This window comes from Colias philodice, chromosome 22 (assembly GCF_061535455.1).
Source record: "Colias philodice isolate Cphi_HAF_F1 chromosome 22, ilColPhil1 Martin Lab GWU primary, whole genome shotgun sequence".
In the NCBI taxonomy this organism is placed as follows: domain Eukaryota; kingdom Metazoa; phylum Arthropoda; class Insecta; order Lepidoptera; family Pieridae; genus Colias; species Colias philodice.
Genome location: NC_143107.1, coordinates 435,494 through 455,730, shown reverse-complemented (window position 1 = coordinate 455,730; position 20,237 = coordinate 435,494). Strand labels below are relative to the sequence as shown.

Genomic DNA, 20,237 nt, shown 5'->3' with positions numbered 1-20,237 from the left:
CTTAGAGAGTTCTTGATTCCAATATACTTTAGGTACGAATATACGGTTAGAATTGATACACTTTTTTTTGTAAGGAATACTTTTGTCTGCTATATCGTTAATTATATTTAAAAAATGGTCATACATATCTTGAACGTGGTTAAAATTTCTGCTAATTTGTGAGAATAACCTATCTGCTATGTTTGAGTATTCTGTCCAATCAGCCAGTTTTAAATTTCTTTTCGCTATAAATTTTAGGCTTTCCTGATATTTAGCACAAATCCTAACAATTAAGTGATCGCTTCCAAGGTTCTCATTGGTCACATTCCATTCGGCATTTACCGCAATATCAGTAGAACAGAAGGATATATCTGGTGAAGTTTCCTGGATACTACCATTAACAAGCTTCACTCTTGTAGGGTCACCATTGTTAAGTGAAATGAAGCCAAACTCAAGAGAGCTATCAAAAAGTTGGCTACCCCGAGGATCGATCCTATTTGACCAGTTACTATGGTGACCATTAAAATCTCCTAGTATCAAAGTTTTCCTAGAGAAAAGAGAAAAGACATCATCCCAATCTACTTGGGACGTTCGCACAGATGATGGACAGTATATGGAAATAACATGCTGCAAATACTTACAATTTAATATGTTGATACCTACAATCTCAATGCCAGCATTACGCAGTTGAATAGAAGATCTTGAAGCTTTCAGCGACTTGTGGCAAATGATTGCAACGCCTCCATAACCATCCGACCTATCTTCTCGGAAAATACTATAACCTGATAGATTTAAAACTGATTCCGAATTAAGCCACGTCTCACTAATAACTGCTATATGAGTTTTCTCTCTGTTAAGAAGCGCTTCAAAATTTAACAATTTTGATTCCAGGCTCTGAGCATTCCACTGAAGAACGTTTAACTTAAAACTATAACTATTAGCCATTACTTATGTTGTTAAAAAATAATTGTAATAAATTCCCTTCCTTAAATATATCACACAAGAAAGAAGTAAGCTCGTCGACAACCAACCGTATGCACAGATAAATTTTTTCATTAAAATCCTTTCTGGACAGTATTATTTGCTTTATCTTATTCAAAAATGCTGTGAATGTTCTCTCTTTTCTCTTTCCTTTACCTTCTGATACCGGTTCTCTTCCATCGTTACACTCGAGTACTTCGTCCCTTTCTATTATGTCTTCTGTAAATATTTTTCCTTTTGATTTGTTTCTTTTTTTCCGAAATGATGTCATGCCACTAATTTCTGAGGTCATTTCATTATCTATGTTGTTTTCTAAATCTTCATCTTCCATTACTTCACTTGTAGTCCTGTTCTTACCCTGGATGACTATGTCTCTATAAGAAGGGGTGCCAACCTTAGCATCATTATTTTCTCGTGAATCTATATAAGTTGATGAGTCGTTGTTGTTGTCGAGCCTAGATTGAATATTGCTTTCAAGGTAAAGAGATAAGCCCTTGCTGTAGGTGCAGTTATTTTCACTCATAATTCTTTTAATTCGCTTTTCCTTAATAAAAACTGGACAATTTTTGTCCAGAGCCATATGTTCCCCTTTGCAATTTATGCACCAAAACCTTTTAGTCTCACAATTTTCGTGCCTTTGGCCACATTTTGGACAAATGATCTTTCTACTTGGACAAAACTTTTTTGCATGACCAAATTTCCAACAACCTGCACATTGTGTGACAGGAAAGATGTAACGTTCAACCTTAAACGGACACCCGTAAACATGTACGTACGAGGGTAAGGACGAACTTTTAAAACCAAGACGGACCACGGTACTGTCTACCCACTGGCCGTCGCTTGTCAAGCGCTTTAACCTTCTCATTGAGACAATCTCATATTCACATGCGGACTCTTGAAGTATTTCCTTCTCTTCAATATCTAAATCTATATCTCTCACAATACCATAAGAAATATTCACTTCATCCATATTTTGACACCGATAATTATTCTCATTAAATCTCTTGCACTTCAACAGTTTGCTCGCATCTTCCTTGTTTTTGAATGTAATTATTACTTTATACGGACTTCTATACTTAATTGATATTATATTTCCAATATTTTCCACGCTTAAGAGCTTTGCCAAACCAAATTGTTTAGGTAACAATTCCATAGAGGATAAACGGACCCGAACACCTTCAATAGCTTCATCATCTCTTGTTTTCATATTTGTTGTTTCATCATTTTGATCGGACGAACTGCGCAATAATCTTTTGGGCTTTCTTTTAACGGCTATAAATCCCTCATCATCATTTATAATCTCTTCCTCGCTATCTGACCTGTGTCTTTTTTCTGGACCCATGGGCATGTCAATTATCACTTCCTTTTCTTTCTGTTTCTCTTCATTCATCCCTTCTGATTTTTCAGAGCCAACACTCATAGATCGATTGAAACTAGCCATAATCCAAAGTCAAAATAAAAATTGACATGAGGGTAGAATTAAAATAAAACGCCGCTAACGCTCACGAAATACGAAACTGGGCAACTGACGTGCGTCTTATGCCGTCGCTCGCGCGCAACTGATGTCATAGTTGAATGAATGTGTTCGACGCATTGTTCGACGTTATTTATTTTGAATTATAATGTTTATTACGATTTACTTTTCACATTTGTCTTGTAAATTAAAATATTACCTATGTAATAAATGTAAAACTTAACGTTCATCGTTAGTATAAACTCGATAAAGTATTTTTTTGAAGCGTTGAATAAAACTATTGTTTTATTTTTATTGTCGTGAACTGCGGCTTATTTACATAAAAACTTTAATCGTTTCTAAAAGTACTAACATCAAGCTTTAAATTGAGCTATATTTCATCTTGACACAATAAGTTTGATTGCGATACCAAGTGCCATAGTCAGGGCGTTTGTCCACTACAAGGAATTTTACGGTCCGGCATTCCGATTTTTTACGGTCCGGTATGGCACGCCATTACCTAATCTATATACTAGCTTGTGCACTATACGTAATTTTACTGTCCGACATTTTACTTTTCCCTATTCCGGATGGTTTTTTGTGTCTACGAGTAGCTGTAGGTATAATTGTTTTCGAATGCCCACTTGCTTGGATTTTACTGTTTTTACTGCATATGCCAATTGAAAGCAAGCTCTTGTTTTACTTTCTTTTAGCTGGCAATGAGATTTGAGAAGTCGGTATTGTTATTTTATATACATTGACCAAGCATTGACCTATAATTATTATCTAAGTAAGTGTTGGTAAGTTAAAGTTCAAGTGGGAATAGCTTTAGCTCCTCGTCACCGATTAAAATAAATAAGTGAAACACGCATTTTAAATCTCTTACGGAACTTTACTTTTTATTATGACGAAGTACATAATATAATATTTCACCTTCTATATTTTTTACTCGTTTCTTATAAAATGCAAAAACAATCATTTATGATAGCATTATACCGCCAAACTTCCTTGAACTGTACCGCACTGATCCGAGTAAAGACGGACAGGTGCACAAGCAATTCATCGGTTTTTTCATGCCACACCGGACCGTAAAAAATCGGAATGCCGGACAGTAAAATTCCTTGTAGTGCACAAGCGCCCTCAGTTGGGCAATCTCCTTTCAATGTAAGACGTATAAGTGCCGGTAGCTGTGTTGACTGAGTCTCGTACTTTAAAATCGATAGATGCTGGTTCAAATCATCGCTGTTCATCCACATTTTTTTTTCTTTTCCCGTATTTTAAGGGTCATATAAATAATACTGTTTACAAGAGAATACTTAAGAAGAAAAAAGAAAAGACATTTTTTTTAACAGAAAATAAAGAATATATATAATATACACTACTCTGATCACTATGTTGAATGTTTGTAGTGGGTGTCGAAATCTTATTAAAGGTACTCACTTCCTTAAGATGCTCCACCACCGCGTTGCTATGAACTGTATTTACTATTTATCAAAGAAATACTCGAACAATTAGAGCATAAATTTCAATGTAAGACGTATAAGTGCCTGTAGCTGTGTTGACTGAGTCTCGTACTTTAAAATCGATAGATGCTGGTTCAAATCATCGCTGTACATCCACATTTTTTTTTCTTTTCCCGTATTTTATGGTCATATAAATAATACTGTTAACAAGGGAATACTTAAGAAGAAAAAAGATATAGACATTTTTTTAACAGAAAATAAAGAATATATATAATATAATTATATTATATACACTACTCTGATCACTATGTCGAATGTTTGTAGTGGGTGTCGAAATCGTAATAGAGGTACTCACTTCCTTAGATGCTCCCTAAAAACTAAAATAATAATTCAAAAACACCGGAGTTTTTAAAACAACGCCCTCTAGATGTAATAATTGAAAATCGATAGTTTGCTGTTTCCTTAGTTCTAAAATTGGTCACTAGGTGGCGCTTTTAAAACTACAAATTAAATAATAAGCTCAAATGAGAGCGCCATCTAGCAATAAGCTGAAATTACGGGGTACGATCTCTAGTATGACAATCATCAGTCCTCTTTAGATTCTATTAGTCCATGATATAACTGAGTTTATATTATTAAATATTTTACAATGAAGCATTCTGTAATAATTACAATTAATGTAAAATTTACAAGTTCTGGCCAAATATAAAAATTCATAAAGAATATATAGTAATCACCTATATATATTTATATATTTATTTATAAGCAAAAAATGTTTTTTTACAGGGTTCAAATACATGGATACCTACCCTACTTTATAAGTAATTTAAACTAATTTGAGATTCAAAGATGAAAACCATACAAAACATAAAAACCTACCTTCATAGCATAACAAGTCTGCTCAGTCTTGTGCAGTACTAACATAATACTAGAACCTAGGACACCTAGGACTCTATACATTCCTAATTCTTCATAGGGACGTTTTAGCATTGATAACGGGATTGGGCTGTGAATCGGTTTCGGCATATCGCTATCTCGCTCTGGTAACAGCTGTGGGAAAGAGACGGATGTATGTTAGATTTTTTTAATAGAAAAAAAATATGCATACATTTTTTTAATTTGTGTGATTATTTTTCCGACCCAAATATCGACCAATAGAATTGCACCATTCGACGTCACGTGGTACAACCTACATGGTATTATACTGATAATTTTTTGAAAATTTTCTCTGGTCGTTGACGTCAAACTGACAGGTTGAATTCAATTGTGAAATTATTGGCCGACATTTGGGACGGAAAAATAATCCCCCGAATACCACACGAGCTTCAAAATTATCTGGCATTTCCCTCAAGGTTCCCTGCAAACAAAATATAAAGTCGTCAAGTTTTTCAGGAAAAATCACTCGCGCTTCGCGCTCGTGATTTTTTAACCTAATAAACTTGACTCCTTCATTTGTTTGCAACGAACCTATCGGAAAATACCCGATAATTTTGAAGCTCTTGTGGTATTATAAGTGAAAATATAAAGTGAATATTTTTCAAATCTTGCCTCGCAAGCACGCTCAAAAATTGTCCAAAGCAAAACTCTGCTTACGCATCTGTTAGGCAGAGTTTTATAATGAGCGATACAGTAGATTTTGAACATTACAGTCAATTGCAAATGAAATATTTTAAGCAACACTGAACGTTTTGAGAAGGTCAAATGGTGTTTAGCCTTTTTCAGTAACCAAAGTCGAATCTAAATATACATGCTATTATATTTAATTTTTGTTCTTTCTCATTAGAATGATCTAATAGAAAGATATTTTACTAATCTATAGTTTTTAGAAAAACGTAAATACCTTATTGATAAGATATATTTCCTAGAATTGAGCAACAAATTATTAATGCATAACTTATAGACTTGATTAGTTTTTATAAATTTTAAATTAAAATTTTCACTCACACTTTGCTCTGTCCCACTGAGATGTTTCTTATATATTTCTTCAGCATACGAAAGATATTTGCTCGTTTTATTTTTTATCAAAGCTCGTCTTTGTGGATCTGTGTCCGCTAGAAAAATATAAATAAATATATATGTAGTTAAATATTCTTTTCCAATTTTTATTATAGGTAGAACAGTTTTAACTTTTATAAGGTCTGTGTTTTAATCACCAACACAACGATGTAAGTAAAAAATATTATCCATAAAAACAATGAAAAACAGTTGTTTTCTAGTCAAATATGTAGTAAATAGTATACTGAAGATTTCCGCTCTTGTATATTTTGCTAATCATATTTATTTATACGGTTTTTATCACAGTAGTTCCTTGTAGCATACTAAAAACATTTATTTCTTAAATAAACTTACATGAATAATCACTCTCTTTATACGAATATAGGTAGATAAAATCCATTTCTAACAAAAATCACTCTATTACTAACTAAGAACCTCTTTGGAAATGTATACTTTTACATTCATATTTTGAACAAACTTTATTATACTTAATTAAAGTAGTTATTTCTTTGTTAGAATACTATATTCTTATTTAATTATTATTCTTTATCACAAACATTAATTTATATATATTTATGCCTATATTTACACTGAACACTCATATACTTTTTAAATATATCTCACTATAAACACATTTCAATAATTTAATATATAAGATATCACACAAACAATCATAGAGGTGATTGGATCAATACTGAGTCATTTGCTATCGATAACTTATCAACACTTAATGTTACAAGGCAACCTAGTTATATGCCTATTTATAGATATAAACATCTAATTTTAAGAACCGGCGATGTAAAGATAAATTATTTTAGAATATCAAAAATAAACTTACAATTTTTTTTAGAATTGAAATGCTTTAAAGATGAGAAAATTTTAAAGTATATAAAAATTGTAACACTAGGCGGAATTCAGTGAAATTTCTTTAGGTGCGTTGAGAGTAAAATTTCAAGCTTGTTCATGGTAATAACGTTACGTCATGGAGTAAGGCGACAATTTTGGTATCTTTGAATCTTGCCAAAGAAGTTTCACTTCTGACACGTGTGCTCGGCACACACGCTCTTTTTTTACCACTTTACTAAATTTTAATACACCTAAAATAATTGAATATAAATCAAAGAAATCATAAATGTCCTTCTCAGATAAACTAGTGGAATTCATAAAGCATATTAATATTGATGTTATTAATGTAGTTATAAGCAATAATCGTTTCGATCATTAAATACGATTGAGTTCATTAGTATTTTGTAATACATTACTTGGTGATAAGATAATCGATTTAACATAACTATTTATTGTACTTAACTATTTAGTACTTACGAATATAAGGAAAATAATTGAGTAAAATCTGTGTTTTGAATTTATAGATATACTAGCGTTCCGCCCCGGCTTCGTCCGAGGTACGATTTTTCTACATAAAAACCATCCGTATCAATCATCAATATTATAAATAAGAACGAAATCGGTTCAGCCGTTCTCGAGTTATACGCTTGCCAACACATTTTGCGATTTATTTTTATACATATAATAGATTTTAGTGTTTCATTTTGTGTTGCATTATGCTTTTGTATACTATAATTATATTACTATACTAGCTTTCCACCCGGACCCGCGGCATCGCCCGCGCAGTTAAAGAAAAAACCCGCATAGTTCCCGTTCCCGTGATGAAACCTATTTCCGGGATAAAACCTATCCTATGTCCTTTCTCGGGTATCAAAATATCTCTATACTTACCAAATTTCATGCAAATTGGTTCAGTAGTTAAGGCGTGATTGAGTAACAGACAGACAGACAGAGTTACTTTCGCATTTATAATATTATAGTATGGATTCTTTAGTTATGGGAGCAACAGCAGCAGCAGTGACGAAAATACAAATCGTCTACTAGTTCGTAAAGAAAATAAAATAGTACCTATGTGTTTAAAAATAAATTTTTAGAACTTTTCAGTTATCTTTTTCCTAATTTAACTTAAAATATGTTACCAAATATTACTACAATGTGTTCTGCTACGCTTTTCAATGGCATAATATTGTTGCATGTATGAGAAATGAAAACAAAATTAGATAAAATGAATTGGTGAAGCAGTTTTACATTAGTGAAGACTATTTTGAGTTTTTAATGCGCAAAAAAACTGCTATTATTTGTTTTATATTTCAACTATAGTAGTATGTAGGTACTTACAACTGTTCTGTTAAAATATTTTCTTTTTCTAAAATAATTATTAATACTTACACTGCACACCGATAAGCATTTTCTCGATCCCCGACTTATAACACTCGAAAGACCGTTGAAAATCACCAACATCCTCGCATCTTGCCGCCAAATTCAACAAATAACCCGCTTCGAAAACATAACTATCCTCCGTCCTTGTCTTACACTCGACGTTAGACAGAGACAGCATGCTGTACGAACTCCGCCGGGAATTCCCGATCGAAGCCGAATCGAAACTTCTAGAATCCAATTGTGACGTTGTTAACTTTTGATTATTCAAATTAATCGAATCAACTTCATCCGAATTAATATTTCTCGGCATTGTGTGATAATCGTCAAATTTCGAAGTCGATGGCGCGTCAAAATTAATTAAATCTGGTAAAACATTCTTTTTGACGAACGATTTACTTTTTTTTATCGTCATTTTATTTAATTCTTCATATAAATCGCTGCTAATGCTATCTAGAGAGTCTAGAGATTCGAAGCTATTAGTGTTAGATTTTTGTAATATTGGTGATTGTCGTATTTCTATGTCTGCCGCTTCATATATTGGTATTTGGGAAATGTCCATCTGTGTGTTTGAGTTTATCGGACTTGCGTTTGTTGAGTTCATGTTTTGAGCTAAAATTGAAAAAAAAAATTAGTTTAGGTTATTATTGAATAAGGAAAGTTTGATAAAATCTTAATATTATGTAAAGTACATATTAAACAGCACAATACAGGTTTTACAGACATTATTCTACAGAAATCATTCATACTTCTCTTTTTCTATATTATAATCTGTTATAATAGGTACTATAAAGCTTTTCAGTTATTAAGTATGTAAATAAATTGAAATCCAACCAAGCCATTCTCATTTAAATCTATTCAGCTATCCTTAACTATTTTTAATATTCATATTGACTGACTATTTATGTATTAATTATAATTATATATTGTAAAAACATAACAAAATAATACTAAAATGAGGCAGTGTTTCAAAAAGGGCATATTTTGCATAAAAGGCGGCCTTATTGCTGAACAGCGATCTCTACCATGCAACAACGTCATCTTACTTATTAATAAAAAATCTCACTCTCAGGGCTTCTAGAATCATCGTCTGATGTCTGATATTCCAAAGGTGGTGTGTCTTCTACGGGCAAGTGTAGCGATGATCTGATTGCGTTTATCACTCCTTTGGGTTCCGGGTCTGGGTAGCCAGACTGAAAAACATATTTATAATATTGGTCAAAATCGTCAATAATCACTATCACTACATAGTATAAAACAAAGTCGCTTTCTCTGTCCCTATGTCCCTTTGTACGCTTAAATCTTTGAAACTACGCAACGGATTTTGATGCGGTTTTTTTTTAATAGATAGAGTGATTCAAGAGGAAGGTTTATACTTTATATGTATAATAACATCCATTAAATAGTGGAGAAGTACTGTTATTTTTGAGGTTTCTAATGTGATGTCGTAAATAGTTACATTTTTTCCGCTTACATTGCAAACGCATGCTGAACCCTACGAGGTTTATCAAAATATTGTACTAAGTATTATACAGTATACACATTGAAAAGTTCAACAGACACGTCCGCGATGGTATATGTCTATCTCTTATGGATAAGTGATAACCCACAATAACTTTTTGAAGTGAAAACTTCTTTAGCGGCGTTGGGTATAAAATCTTAAACTCGCGTCAGGACACGTCGCCTGATCGAAAAAGCGTAAGACGGATTTTTTTTTTAGCCCTTATATTCCATGCGTAAGGATACCATTCCAAAATATCAAACATGCTGAACGTTAATAATCAAGTTTTCACTGCCGGCACTCCCGGAGTGCAACCCGGCTTTTTTTTTTTAGAAGGGGGTGTATGTAGTGTGTGTAATGTGTTATTATTCGCAGTAATCGAATATCGTAAATCCAGCGGTTTGTGGCGCGGCGAATGGCGACACTCCTGCGAGAGCCAGTCGCCTGCCACTCGCCTTCCTAAGTGTAATAAAGTATAAATTTATAAATGTAATAAAGTAGTTCAGCATATCCGGTATTTAATTTGAAGACCCCAGACTCTGTACACTAAATATCGATCGATCAATCGATCGATCGATCAATCAATCAATAATCGATCAATCAATAATCGATCGATCGATCAATCAATCAATCAATAATCATTCAATCAATCAAACAATCGATCAATCAATCGATCAATCATTCGTTCAATCAATAATCGATCAATCAATAATTGATCAATCGATCAATCGATATATCGATCGATCAATCGATCGATAGATCAATCAATAATCGATCAATCAATAATTGATCAATCGATCATTCAATCAATCAATCATTCGATCGATCGATCAATCAATCAATCGATATATCGATCGATCAATCGATCGATCGATATATCGATTGATCGATTATTGATTGATTGATCGATCGATCGATTATTGATCGATTATTGATTGATCGATTATTGATTGACCGATTATTGACTGATCGATTGATTGATCGATTATGGATTGATCGATCGATTGATATATCGATTGATCAATTATTGATTGATCGATTATTGATTGATCGATTATTGATTGATCGATTATTGATTGATCGATTATTGATTGATTGATCGATCGATCGATTATTGATTGATCGATTATCGATTGATCGATTATCGATTGATCGATAATTGATTGATTGATTATTGATTGACCGATTATTGATTGATCTATTATCGATTGATCGATTATTGATTGAGCGATCAATCAATCAATAATCGATCAATCAATAATCGATCAATCAATAATCAATCAATCAATAATCGATCAATCAATAATTGATCAATCGATATATCGATCGATCAATTGATCAATCGATCGATCGATCAATTAATAATCGATCAATCAATAATCGATCAATCAATAATCGATCAATCAATAATCGATCAATCAATAATCGATCAATCAATAATCGATCAATCAATAATTGATCAATCGATATATCGATCGATCGATCAATCAATAATCGATCAATCAATCGATCAATCATTCGATCAACCAATAATCGATCAATCAATAATCGGTCAATCAATAATCGATCAATCAATAATCGATAATCGATCAATCAATAATCGGTCAATCAATAATCGATCAATCAATAATCGATCAATCGATCAATCAATAATCGATCGATCGATCAATCAATCAATAATCGATCAATCAATAATGGATCAATCAATAATCGATCAATCAATAATCGATCAATCAATAATTGATCAATCGATATATCGATCGATCGATCAATCAATAATCGATCAATCAATCGATCAATCATTCGATCAATCAATAATCGGTCAATCAATAATCGATCAATCAATAATCGATCAATCGATAATCGATCAATCAATAATCGGTCAATCAAAAATCGATCAATCAATTATCGATCAATCGATAATCGATCAATCGATAATCGATCAATCAATAATCGATCGATCGATCAATCAATCAATAATCGATCAATCAATAATTGATCAATCGATATATCGATCGATCGATCAATCAATCGATCAATCAATAATCGGTCAATCAATAATCGATCAATCAATAATCGATCAATCGATAATCGATCAATCAATAATTGATCAATCGATATATCGATCGATCGATCAATCAATAATCGATCAATCAATAATTGATCAATCGATATATCGATCGATCGATCAATCAATCAATTATCGATCAATCAATAATCGGTCAATCAATAATCGATCAATCAATAATTGATCAATCGATATATCGATCGATCGATCAATCAATAATCGATCAATCAATAATCGAAATAACGATCAATCAATAATCGATCAATCAATAATCGATCAATCAATAATCGATCAATCGATAATCGATCAATCGATAATCGATCGAACGATCAATCAATCAATAAAAGATCAATCAATAATCGATCAATCAATAATCGATCAAAAGATATATCGATCGATCGATCAATCAATCAATAATCGATCAATCGATAATCGATCAATCAATAATCGGTCAATCATTCGATCAACCAATAATCGATCAATCAATAATCGGTCAATCAATAATCGATCAATCGATAATCGATCGATCGATCAATCAATCAATCAATAATCGATCAATCAATAATCGATCAATCAATAATCGATCAATCAATAATCGATCAATCGATAATCGATCGATCAATCAATCAATCAATAATCGATCAATCAATAATCGATCAATCAATAATCGATCAATCAATAATCGATCAATCAATAATTGATCAATCGATATATCGATCGATCGATCAATCAATAATCGATCAATCAATCGATCAATCATTCGATCAACCAATAATCGATCAATCAATAATCGGTCAATCAATAATCGATCAATCAATAATCGATCAATCGATAATCGATCAATCAATAATCGGTCAATCAATAATCGATCAATCAATTATCGATCAATCGATAATCGATCAATCGATAATCGATCAATCAATAATCGATCGATCGATCAATCAATCAATAATCGATCAATCAATAATCGATCAATCAATAATTGATCAATCGATATATCGATCGATCGATCAATCAATAATCGATCAATCAATCGATCAATCAATAATCGGTCAATCAATAATCGATCAATCAATAATCGATCAATCGATAATCGATCAATCAATAATTGATCAATCGATATATCGATCGATCGATCAATCAATAATCGATCAATCAATAATTGATCAATCGATATATCGATCGATCGATCAATCAATCAATTATCGATCAATCAATAATCGGTCAATCAATAATCGATCAATCAATAATTGATCAATCGATCGATCGATCAATCAATAATCGATCAATCAATAATCGAAATAACGATCAATCAATAATCGATCAATCAATAATCGATCAATCAATAATCGATCAATCGATAATCGATCAATCGATAATCGATCGATCGATCAATCAATAATAGATCAATCAATAATCGATCAATCGATATATCGATCGATCGATCGATCAATCAATAATCGATCAAAAGATATATCGATCGATCGATCAATCAATCAATAATCGATCAATCAATAATCGATCAATCGATAATCGATCAATCAATAATCGGTCAATCATTCGATCAACCAATAATCGATCAATCAATAATCGGTCAATCAATAATCGATCAATCGATAATCGATCAATCAATAATCGATCAATCAATAATCGATCGATCGATCAATCAATCAATCAATAATCGATCAATCAATAATCGATCAATCAATAATCGATCAATCAATAATCGATCAATCAATAATCGATCAATCAATAATTGATCAATCGATATATCGATCGATCGATCAATCAATAATCGATCAATCAATCGATAAATCAATAATCGGTCAATCAATAATCGATCAATCAATAATCGATCAATCGATCAATCAATAATCGATCGATCAATCAATCAATAATCGATCAATCAATAATCGATCAATCAATAATAGATCAATCAATAATCGATCAATCAATAATTGATCAATCGATATATCGATCGATCGATCAATCAATAATCGATCAATCAATAATTGATCAATCGATATATCGATCGATCAATTGATCAATCGATCGATCGATCAATCAATAATCGATCAATCAATAATCGAAATAATCGATCAATCGATATATCGAACGATCAATTGATCAATCGATCGATCGATCAATCAATCAATTATCGATCAATCAATAATCGGTCAATCAATTATCGATCAATCAATAATTGATCAATCGATATATCGATCGATCGATCAATCAATAATCGATCAATCAATAATCGATCAATCAATAATCGATCAATCAATAATTGATCAATCGATCAATAGATATATCGATCGATCAATCGATCGATCGATCAATCAATAATCGAAATAACGATCAATCAATAATCGATCAATCAATAATCGATCAATCGATAATCGATCAATCGATAATCGATCGATTGATCAATCAATCAATAATAGATCAATCAATAATCGATCAATCGATATATCGATCGATCAATCAATAATCGATCAATAGATATATCGATCGATCGATCAATCAATCAATAATCGATCAATCAATAATCGATCAATCGATATATCGATCGATCTATCAATCAATGGATCAATCATTCGATCAATCAATAATCGATCAATCGATCAATCAATAATCGATCGATCGATCAATCAATCAATCAATAATCGATCAATCAAAAATTGATCAATCGATATATCGATCGATCATTTCAATCGATTATTCAATCAATCAATCAATAATCGATCAATCAATAATCGATCAATCGATATATCGATCGATCGATCAATCAATCAATAAACGATCAATCAATAATCGGTCAATCAATAATCGATCAATCAATAATCGATCAATCGATATATCGATCGATCGATCAATAATCGATCAATCACTAATCGATCAATCAATAATTGATCAATCGATATATCGATCGATCAATCGATCGATCGATCAATCAATAATCGATCAATCAATAATCGAAATAACGATCAATCAATAATCGATCAATCAATCGATCAATCATTCGATCAACCAATAATCGATCAATCAATAATCGATCAATCAATAATCGGTCAATCAATAATCGATCAATCAATAATCGGTCAATCAATAATCGGTCAATCAATAATCGATCAATCAATAATTGAATATTTTTTTAACAAAAGTAATGAATTAGGTACTCAACAAATTAAACAAAAACAATATATTAAATTAATATTTACCTGTAGAAAGTTAACAAAATCTGTACTAGTGAATAACAATCGATGTTCCGCCACAAATTCTAATAAGTCCTTAATTGACTTTGCTCTATCTTCAATCACCTGTAAATGATAATGAACCATTACAATTACAATTGTAATTTAAATTGGACTAAAATTGCAAGTAAAATTATTAGAAATAAATTATTATAGTACTACTAGCGGCCCGCCCCGGCTTCGCCCGTGGTACATATGAAAAATAGATGTTGGCCGATTCTCAGACTTACCCGATATGCACAGAAAATTTCATGAGAATCGGTCCACCCGTTTCGGAGGAGTATGCAGACTAACATTGTGACACGAGAATTTTATATATAAGATGTTAACATTACTCTAGATAGGAACCACTAGATAGCTTTATACAAAGTACATACTTTAAAATTTTAAATATTATTGAAGTGAAACTTCTTGCGCGTTGAGAGTAACATTTCAAGGTCGCGCCAATACCATCATGGAGTAAAGCTACGATTTTGGTATCTTTGGCTCTTGCCAAAGAAGTTTCACTCCTGACACGTGCGCTCGGCACACACACTCTGTTTTATATGTATTCATGACGTCATAAAAACTATTTGTTACATAAATCTAATATATAAAATTCCCCTGTCACAATGTTAGTTACCATACTCCTCCGAAACGGCTGGACCGATTCTCATGAAATTTTGTGTGCATATCGGGTAGGTCTGAGAATCGGCTAACATCTATTTTTCATACCCTTAAGTGATAAGAGTAAGGTAGAACAACGTTTGCCGGGACAGCTAGTATATAAATAAAGATAATACAAACTTACTTCCTGTTGAAACCGTTTAAAGTAGCTGCTCTTAGCAAGCGTAGGAAAGGAGCCTCGTAAATGCAGTCCACTGTGCAACGCTTTCATAGATTTGTGCAACTGCTGAATGTCACTGTATCTCTTCCACACAGACACCACTGTGACGGCTTCAGGAGAATCCAGGGGAAATAACTGGAATGTATGTGTTACTTTATTAAGAACAACATTACACACAGTATACATTTTTTTGTTGCATAGGTAATTCAGAAAATTTTATCTGTATATGTATAATAATAAATTATCACAATAAAAACGTTTCTGTGTGAAATCAAATACAGATACAATTTTTTGAAGGATTTATTCAGCTTGGAAGTGCATATAATATGTGTTTTCACAGATGTCTTTTAGCAATTGTTTCTCATTTTATTTTAGTAATGACACATTGCAAGTTTTATAGGATTTTATAATTTTTAAAAACATAACTTGCATAATGCAATTATCTTTCAATACATGGTTGACACAGGTAGGTGTATCTTATTGCTGTAATTTAAGAAGTACAAACCAGACATCTATTCTAAGCTTATCTATCTATATTTGAAGTAATAACACTCTTATTATTATAGTTAGTGTTGCCGCTCGATAGTCCACTATCGATAGTCTATCGATTAACTATCGATAGTTGGGGAAAAGCAATAGTATCGATAGCACTATCGATACTATCGATAGTGTCGATACTATCGATAGTATCGATAGTCCTATAAGCGTAAATACTATCGACACATAGCAATACCATCGATAGTATCGATACTATCGAAGCTCAATATCGAACGAACTATCGATACTATCGATAGTGTCGATACTATCGAAGCTCAATATCGAACGAACTATCGATACTATCGATAGTGTCGATACTATCGATAATATCGTCTCATCGATAGTGACCTTTTTCTCGATAGTATTGCTTTATCAATAATATTATACTGGATGACAGAGAACTAGATGTTAGAACTAGATGTCTCTTTATTACAACGATTAAACCAAATACTAGTCTTAACTTTTAAACTGAGTCATAATATGGGTCGGTGGCACTGACTGACCCATTATACCAAGAAATCGTGAACAATACTATTGCACAATTTACTACTATCGATAGCTCAAAACTATCGATAGTATCAGTACTATCGATAGTATCGATTGTAGTTGCAATATTCAGTAGCAATAGTATCGATACTATCGACAGTATCGATAGTATAGCAACTATTGGCAATCAATACTATCGATTTTATCGATACTATTGCAGTTCATCAATAGTATTCCATGATTAACGCTATCGATAGTATCGATAGTATCGATAATATCGATACTATCGATAGTGCTATCGATATTCTGACTTATTTTCAAGGTCAACTATCGATAGTCAAACTATCGATAGTTCGGCAACACTAATTATAGTTAACCACTTATAATATTATTACACAACTAGCGGTCCACCCCGGCTTCGCCCGTGGTACATATTTACGTTTTCTCTACATAAAAACCATCCTCGTACTTCAAGGAATATAATAAAAAAAGAATTATCGAAATCGTTTCAGCCGTTCTCGAGTTATGCGCTTACCAACACATTTTGCGATTCATTTTTATATATGACGAAAGAAGGGGCCCAAAGGCTATTTTTAAAAAGAGTGACGTCAGCAATTCCGACGTCACCATCATCAGAGCAGGCGCTCATACTCGAAGTAGAACGCCCGTAGGTATTTTACTGCCTTTTTAATCTACGTGGAAATTATAGAGAGAGCTCCGAGCGCTCCAACGGCCGGCGAGTGAATGTGCTCTGTGCCGTCGGGCGATCGCATTTAAAGTAAACCATGACTCACAAGAATTAGTTTGAGTGTTGCCACTCGAATTTTTACAATTAATTTTCATCATTTTTAACAAAGATTAATTATTTCGTTAATTTAATTATTTCATTAGTGGTTGATTAATGAATCAACCACTTATTTAAAAAGATCAAAGTAAACTTTAGCTAGTTATAATTATTTAGTAGTTTGAGGGTAGTCGTTTATCGTCGTTGCGCCGACACGGCCATACTGACAGGCGGTGCGCGCTCTGCACCAGCCTCGTTGTAAATGTCTCGTTGTAAAAGCAGGTCACTAATGCGCTGGACTGACCAAGTGAAATCTGCTATAGGAATTTGTGTATCAGACTGCACCAGACAGTCTAGTAACAGGTTCTCGGAGAGTCTCGAAGGTTCTCGTAGATTTCTCGGAGGTTCTTGAAGGTTCTCGTAGATTTTAAGTCTAACACGGCCATACTCACAATCGTACGTCCTCGTACGCCTTTTCTCGTATAACAGCACTACGTTAGTTCATCTTGGGATTTCAAAAACACACTGCCTCGGCCACACTGACCTTTCAGAATACTGAACACTCCACATGACAGAGACAGTCCGTTCGCGTATCATGTGATCAACACCTACTCATTTGTGATATAGGCAGATTCTCGAAGGTTCTCGTAGATTTCTCGGAGGTTCTCGTAGATTTATGCTTATCACAAAGAGAGGCGCAGCTCAAATAACACACACAATTCCTTCGATGAACTACACTCCCGTTACAATAATCCACGTAACAAACTTTTACTTTAAACAACGCACGAAAAAACACAAACGCCAGTATGCCGTTACAAAACTACGTAAACGTTTAACATTTAAAAAGAGAGCTTGAATTCTATCCAACTTCTGATGACGGAAGAAGGGGCCCAAAGGCTATTTTTAAAAAGAGTGACGTCAGCAATTCCGACGTCACCATCATCAGAGCAGGCGCTCATACTCGAAGTAGAACGCCCGTAGGTATTTTACTGCCTTTTTAATCTACGTGGAAATTATAGAGAGAGCTCCGAACGCTCCAACGGCCGGCGAGTGAATGTGCTCTGTGCCGTCGGGCGATCGCATTTAAAGTAAACCATGACTCACAAGAATTAGTTTGAGTGTTGCCACTCGAATTTTTACAATTAATTTTCATCATTTTTAACAAAGATTAATTATTTCGTTAATTTAATTATTTCATTAGTGGTTGATTAATGAATCAACCACTTATTTAAAAAGATCAAAGTAAACTTTAGCTAGTTATAATTATTTAGTAGTTTGAGGGTAGTCGTTTATCGTCGTTGCGCCGACATATATAAGAAGATTATATAGTCACAAGTAGTTACATTATTTATCTTTACACTGTTTAGTTGTTAGCAGTTACTAGCTCTGGCCTTGTCCAGTGATATTACTTCTAACAACACCTACTGTAACATAATATAGCAAAAAGAAACATATGATTTCATTAATAAATCATTAAAAAAAACAATATGTTACTCAGGAATAACATAACTTACCTCTGGTGTAGTTAATATTTTTATTTTAATTTTGTTTAACAGGTTGATATTACACAAATATTTCTATTTTTCCTTTAAAAAATATGAGTCAGAGTATAATACAATTATTTGAAACTTAAACAACTACTACTAAAAACAAATGAGTAACAAGGAAAGAGTTTTTGCTATGAGTGAATATATTGTGCAATCAACAAAGTTAGGAACTAATGTTTATGTATGAATTAACCTTACACAATACAGATTTAATAAACATGTGTTAAATTTCAACTAACAAGGAACCTAGGTAATCAGTACATTCTAAATACATAAATATAAACTAGCGATACTAAATTATATTACTTTGACCCTAATTCCCTGTTAATTATATATGTATGTATATACCTACTGCTTTCACTTCATGAATTCTCTCTTTACATGCTTATAATATGATATTTGATAAAATACATTAGAATACAGATCTTACAAGCTTAATATGACATACTTACAACAGATGTGATCTTATATAGAGTGAAACCATTCTTATGTTTCGCCGTCTCGTCGACTGAAAATCGCCGCACCCATTTATCTCTCATAGACATCATAAAACACACACAAATAACTTATAAAACTAAAGTTTATCTAATGTAGTACACGCCTTTTAAGTATCGAATGATTTGAAACTACATTATTAAGATGTATCATAAGAAAATAGGTAAAATTTATTGATTGTACACACTACACAAGCAATCGCATAATTTAATGTGTCAAATGTCAATGTCACGTTGAAAACACAGATGAAAATTGCGAATTCGACACATATTGATTCCTCACTTTTGGATCTCCTTCCCCCTGATGTTCCCCGTCCCACTAATTTTAAATGTTTATTGTGTTTGGTTCCCTCCTCATTTGTTAACGTTTTATCCAAATTTATCCACCTCAATAATCTTAAATTTTAATGCTTTGCTTTTGTATATGTCCTGTTTGGTTATCCAGGTAAGACTGATTCAACACTTGAACTGCTCAATCTCTTCCGTGATTTTTCCTCAGCACAGAGCTACAAGTTACTACATTATAACCGTAGTAATTGAAATAAACGATCAATTTTGATCTGTGCACACATGACACTTGACATTGGCAGAATCCGTCCTCTATGGGATTGGGAAGGCCATAAACAAAGAAGAAGAAGAAGAAGAC

The 20,237-nt window shown here is 32.8% G+C and overlaps 2 protein-coding genes across 2 annotated transcripts in view; one reads left to right on the top strand and one right to left on the bottom strand.

Moving 5' to 3' along the window:
• The window catches only part of LOC149478232 (ribosomal protein S6 kinase-like 1), a 32,942-nt gene extending 13,150 nt beyond the window's left edge, over positions 1-19,792 (bottom strand). The window contains exons 1-7 of the mRNA XM_089709497.1: positions 19,550-19,792; positions 15,708-15,878; positions 14,885-14,983; positions 9,161-9,287; positions 8,107-8,706; positions 5,821-5,927; positions 4,756-4,926 (exon numbers count right to left, since the gene is read on the bottom strand). Of these exons, the coding sequence (XP_089565623.1) occupies positions 4,756-4,926; positions 5,821-5,927; positions 8,107-8,706; positions 9,161-9,287; positions 14,885-14,983; positions 15,708-15,878; positions 19,550-19,645 (1,371 nt within the window). The 5' untranslated portion in view covers positions 19,646-19,792. The remainder of the gene's footprint in view (positions 1-4,755; positions 4,927-5,820; positions 5,928-8,106; positions 8,707-9,160; positions 9,288-14,884; positions 14,984-15,707; positions 15,879-19,549) is intronic.
• LOC149478225 (phytanoyl-CoA dioxygenase, peroxisomal-like) overlaps positions 1-20,237 on the top strand; it is a 147,095-nt gene that overhangs the window by 94,043 nt on the left and 32,815 nt on the right. The gene's annotated exons all lie outside the window — the stretch shown is intronic.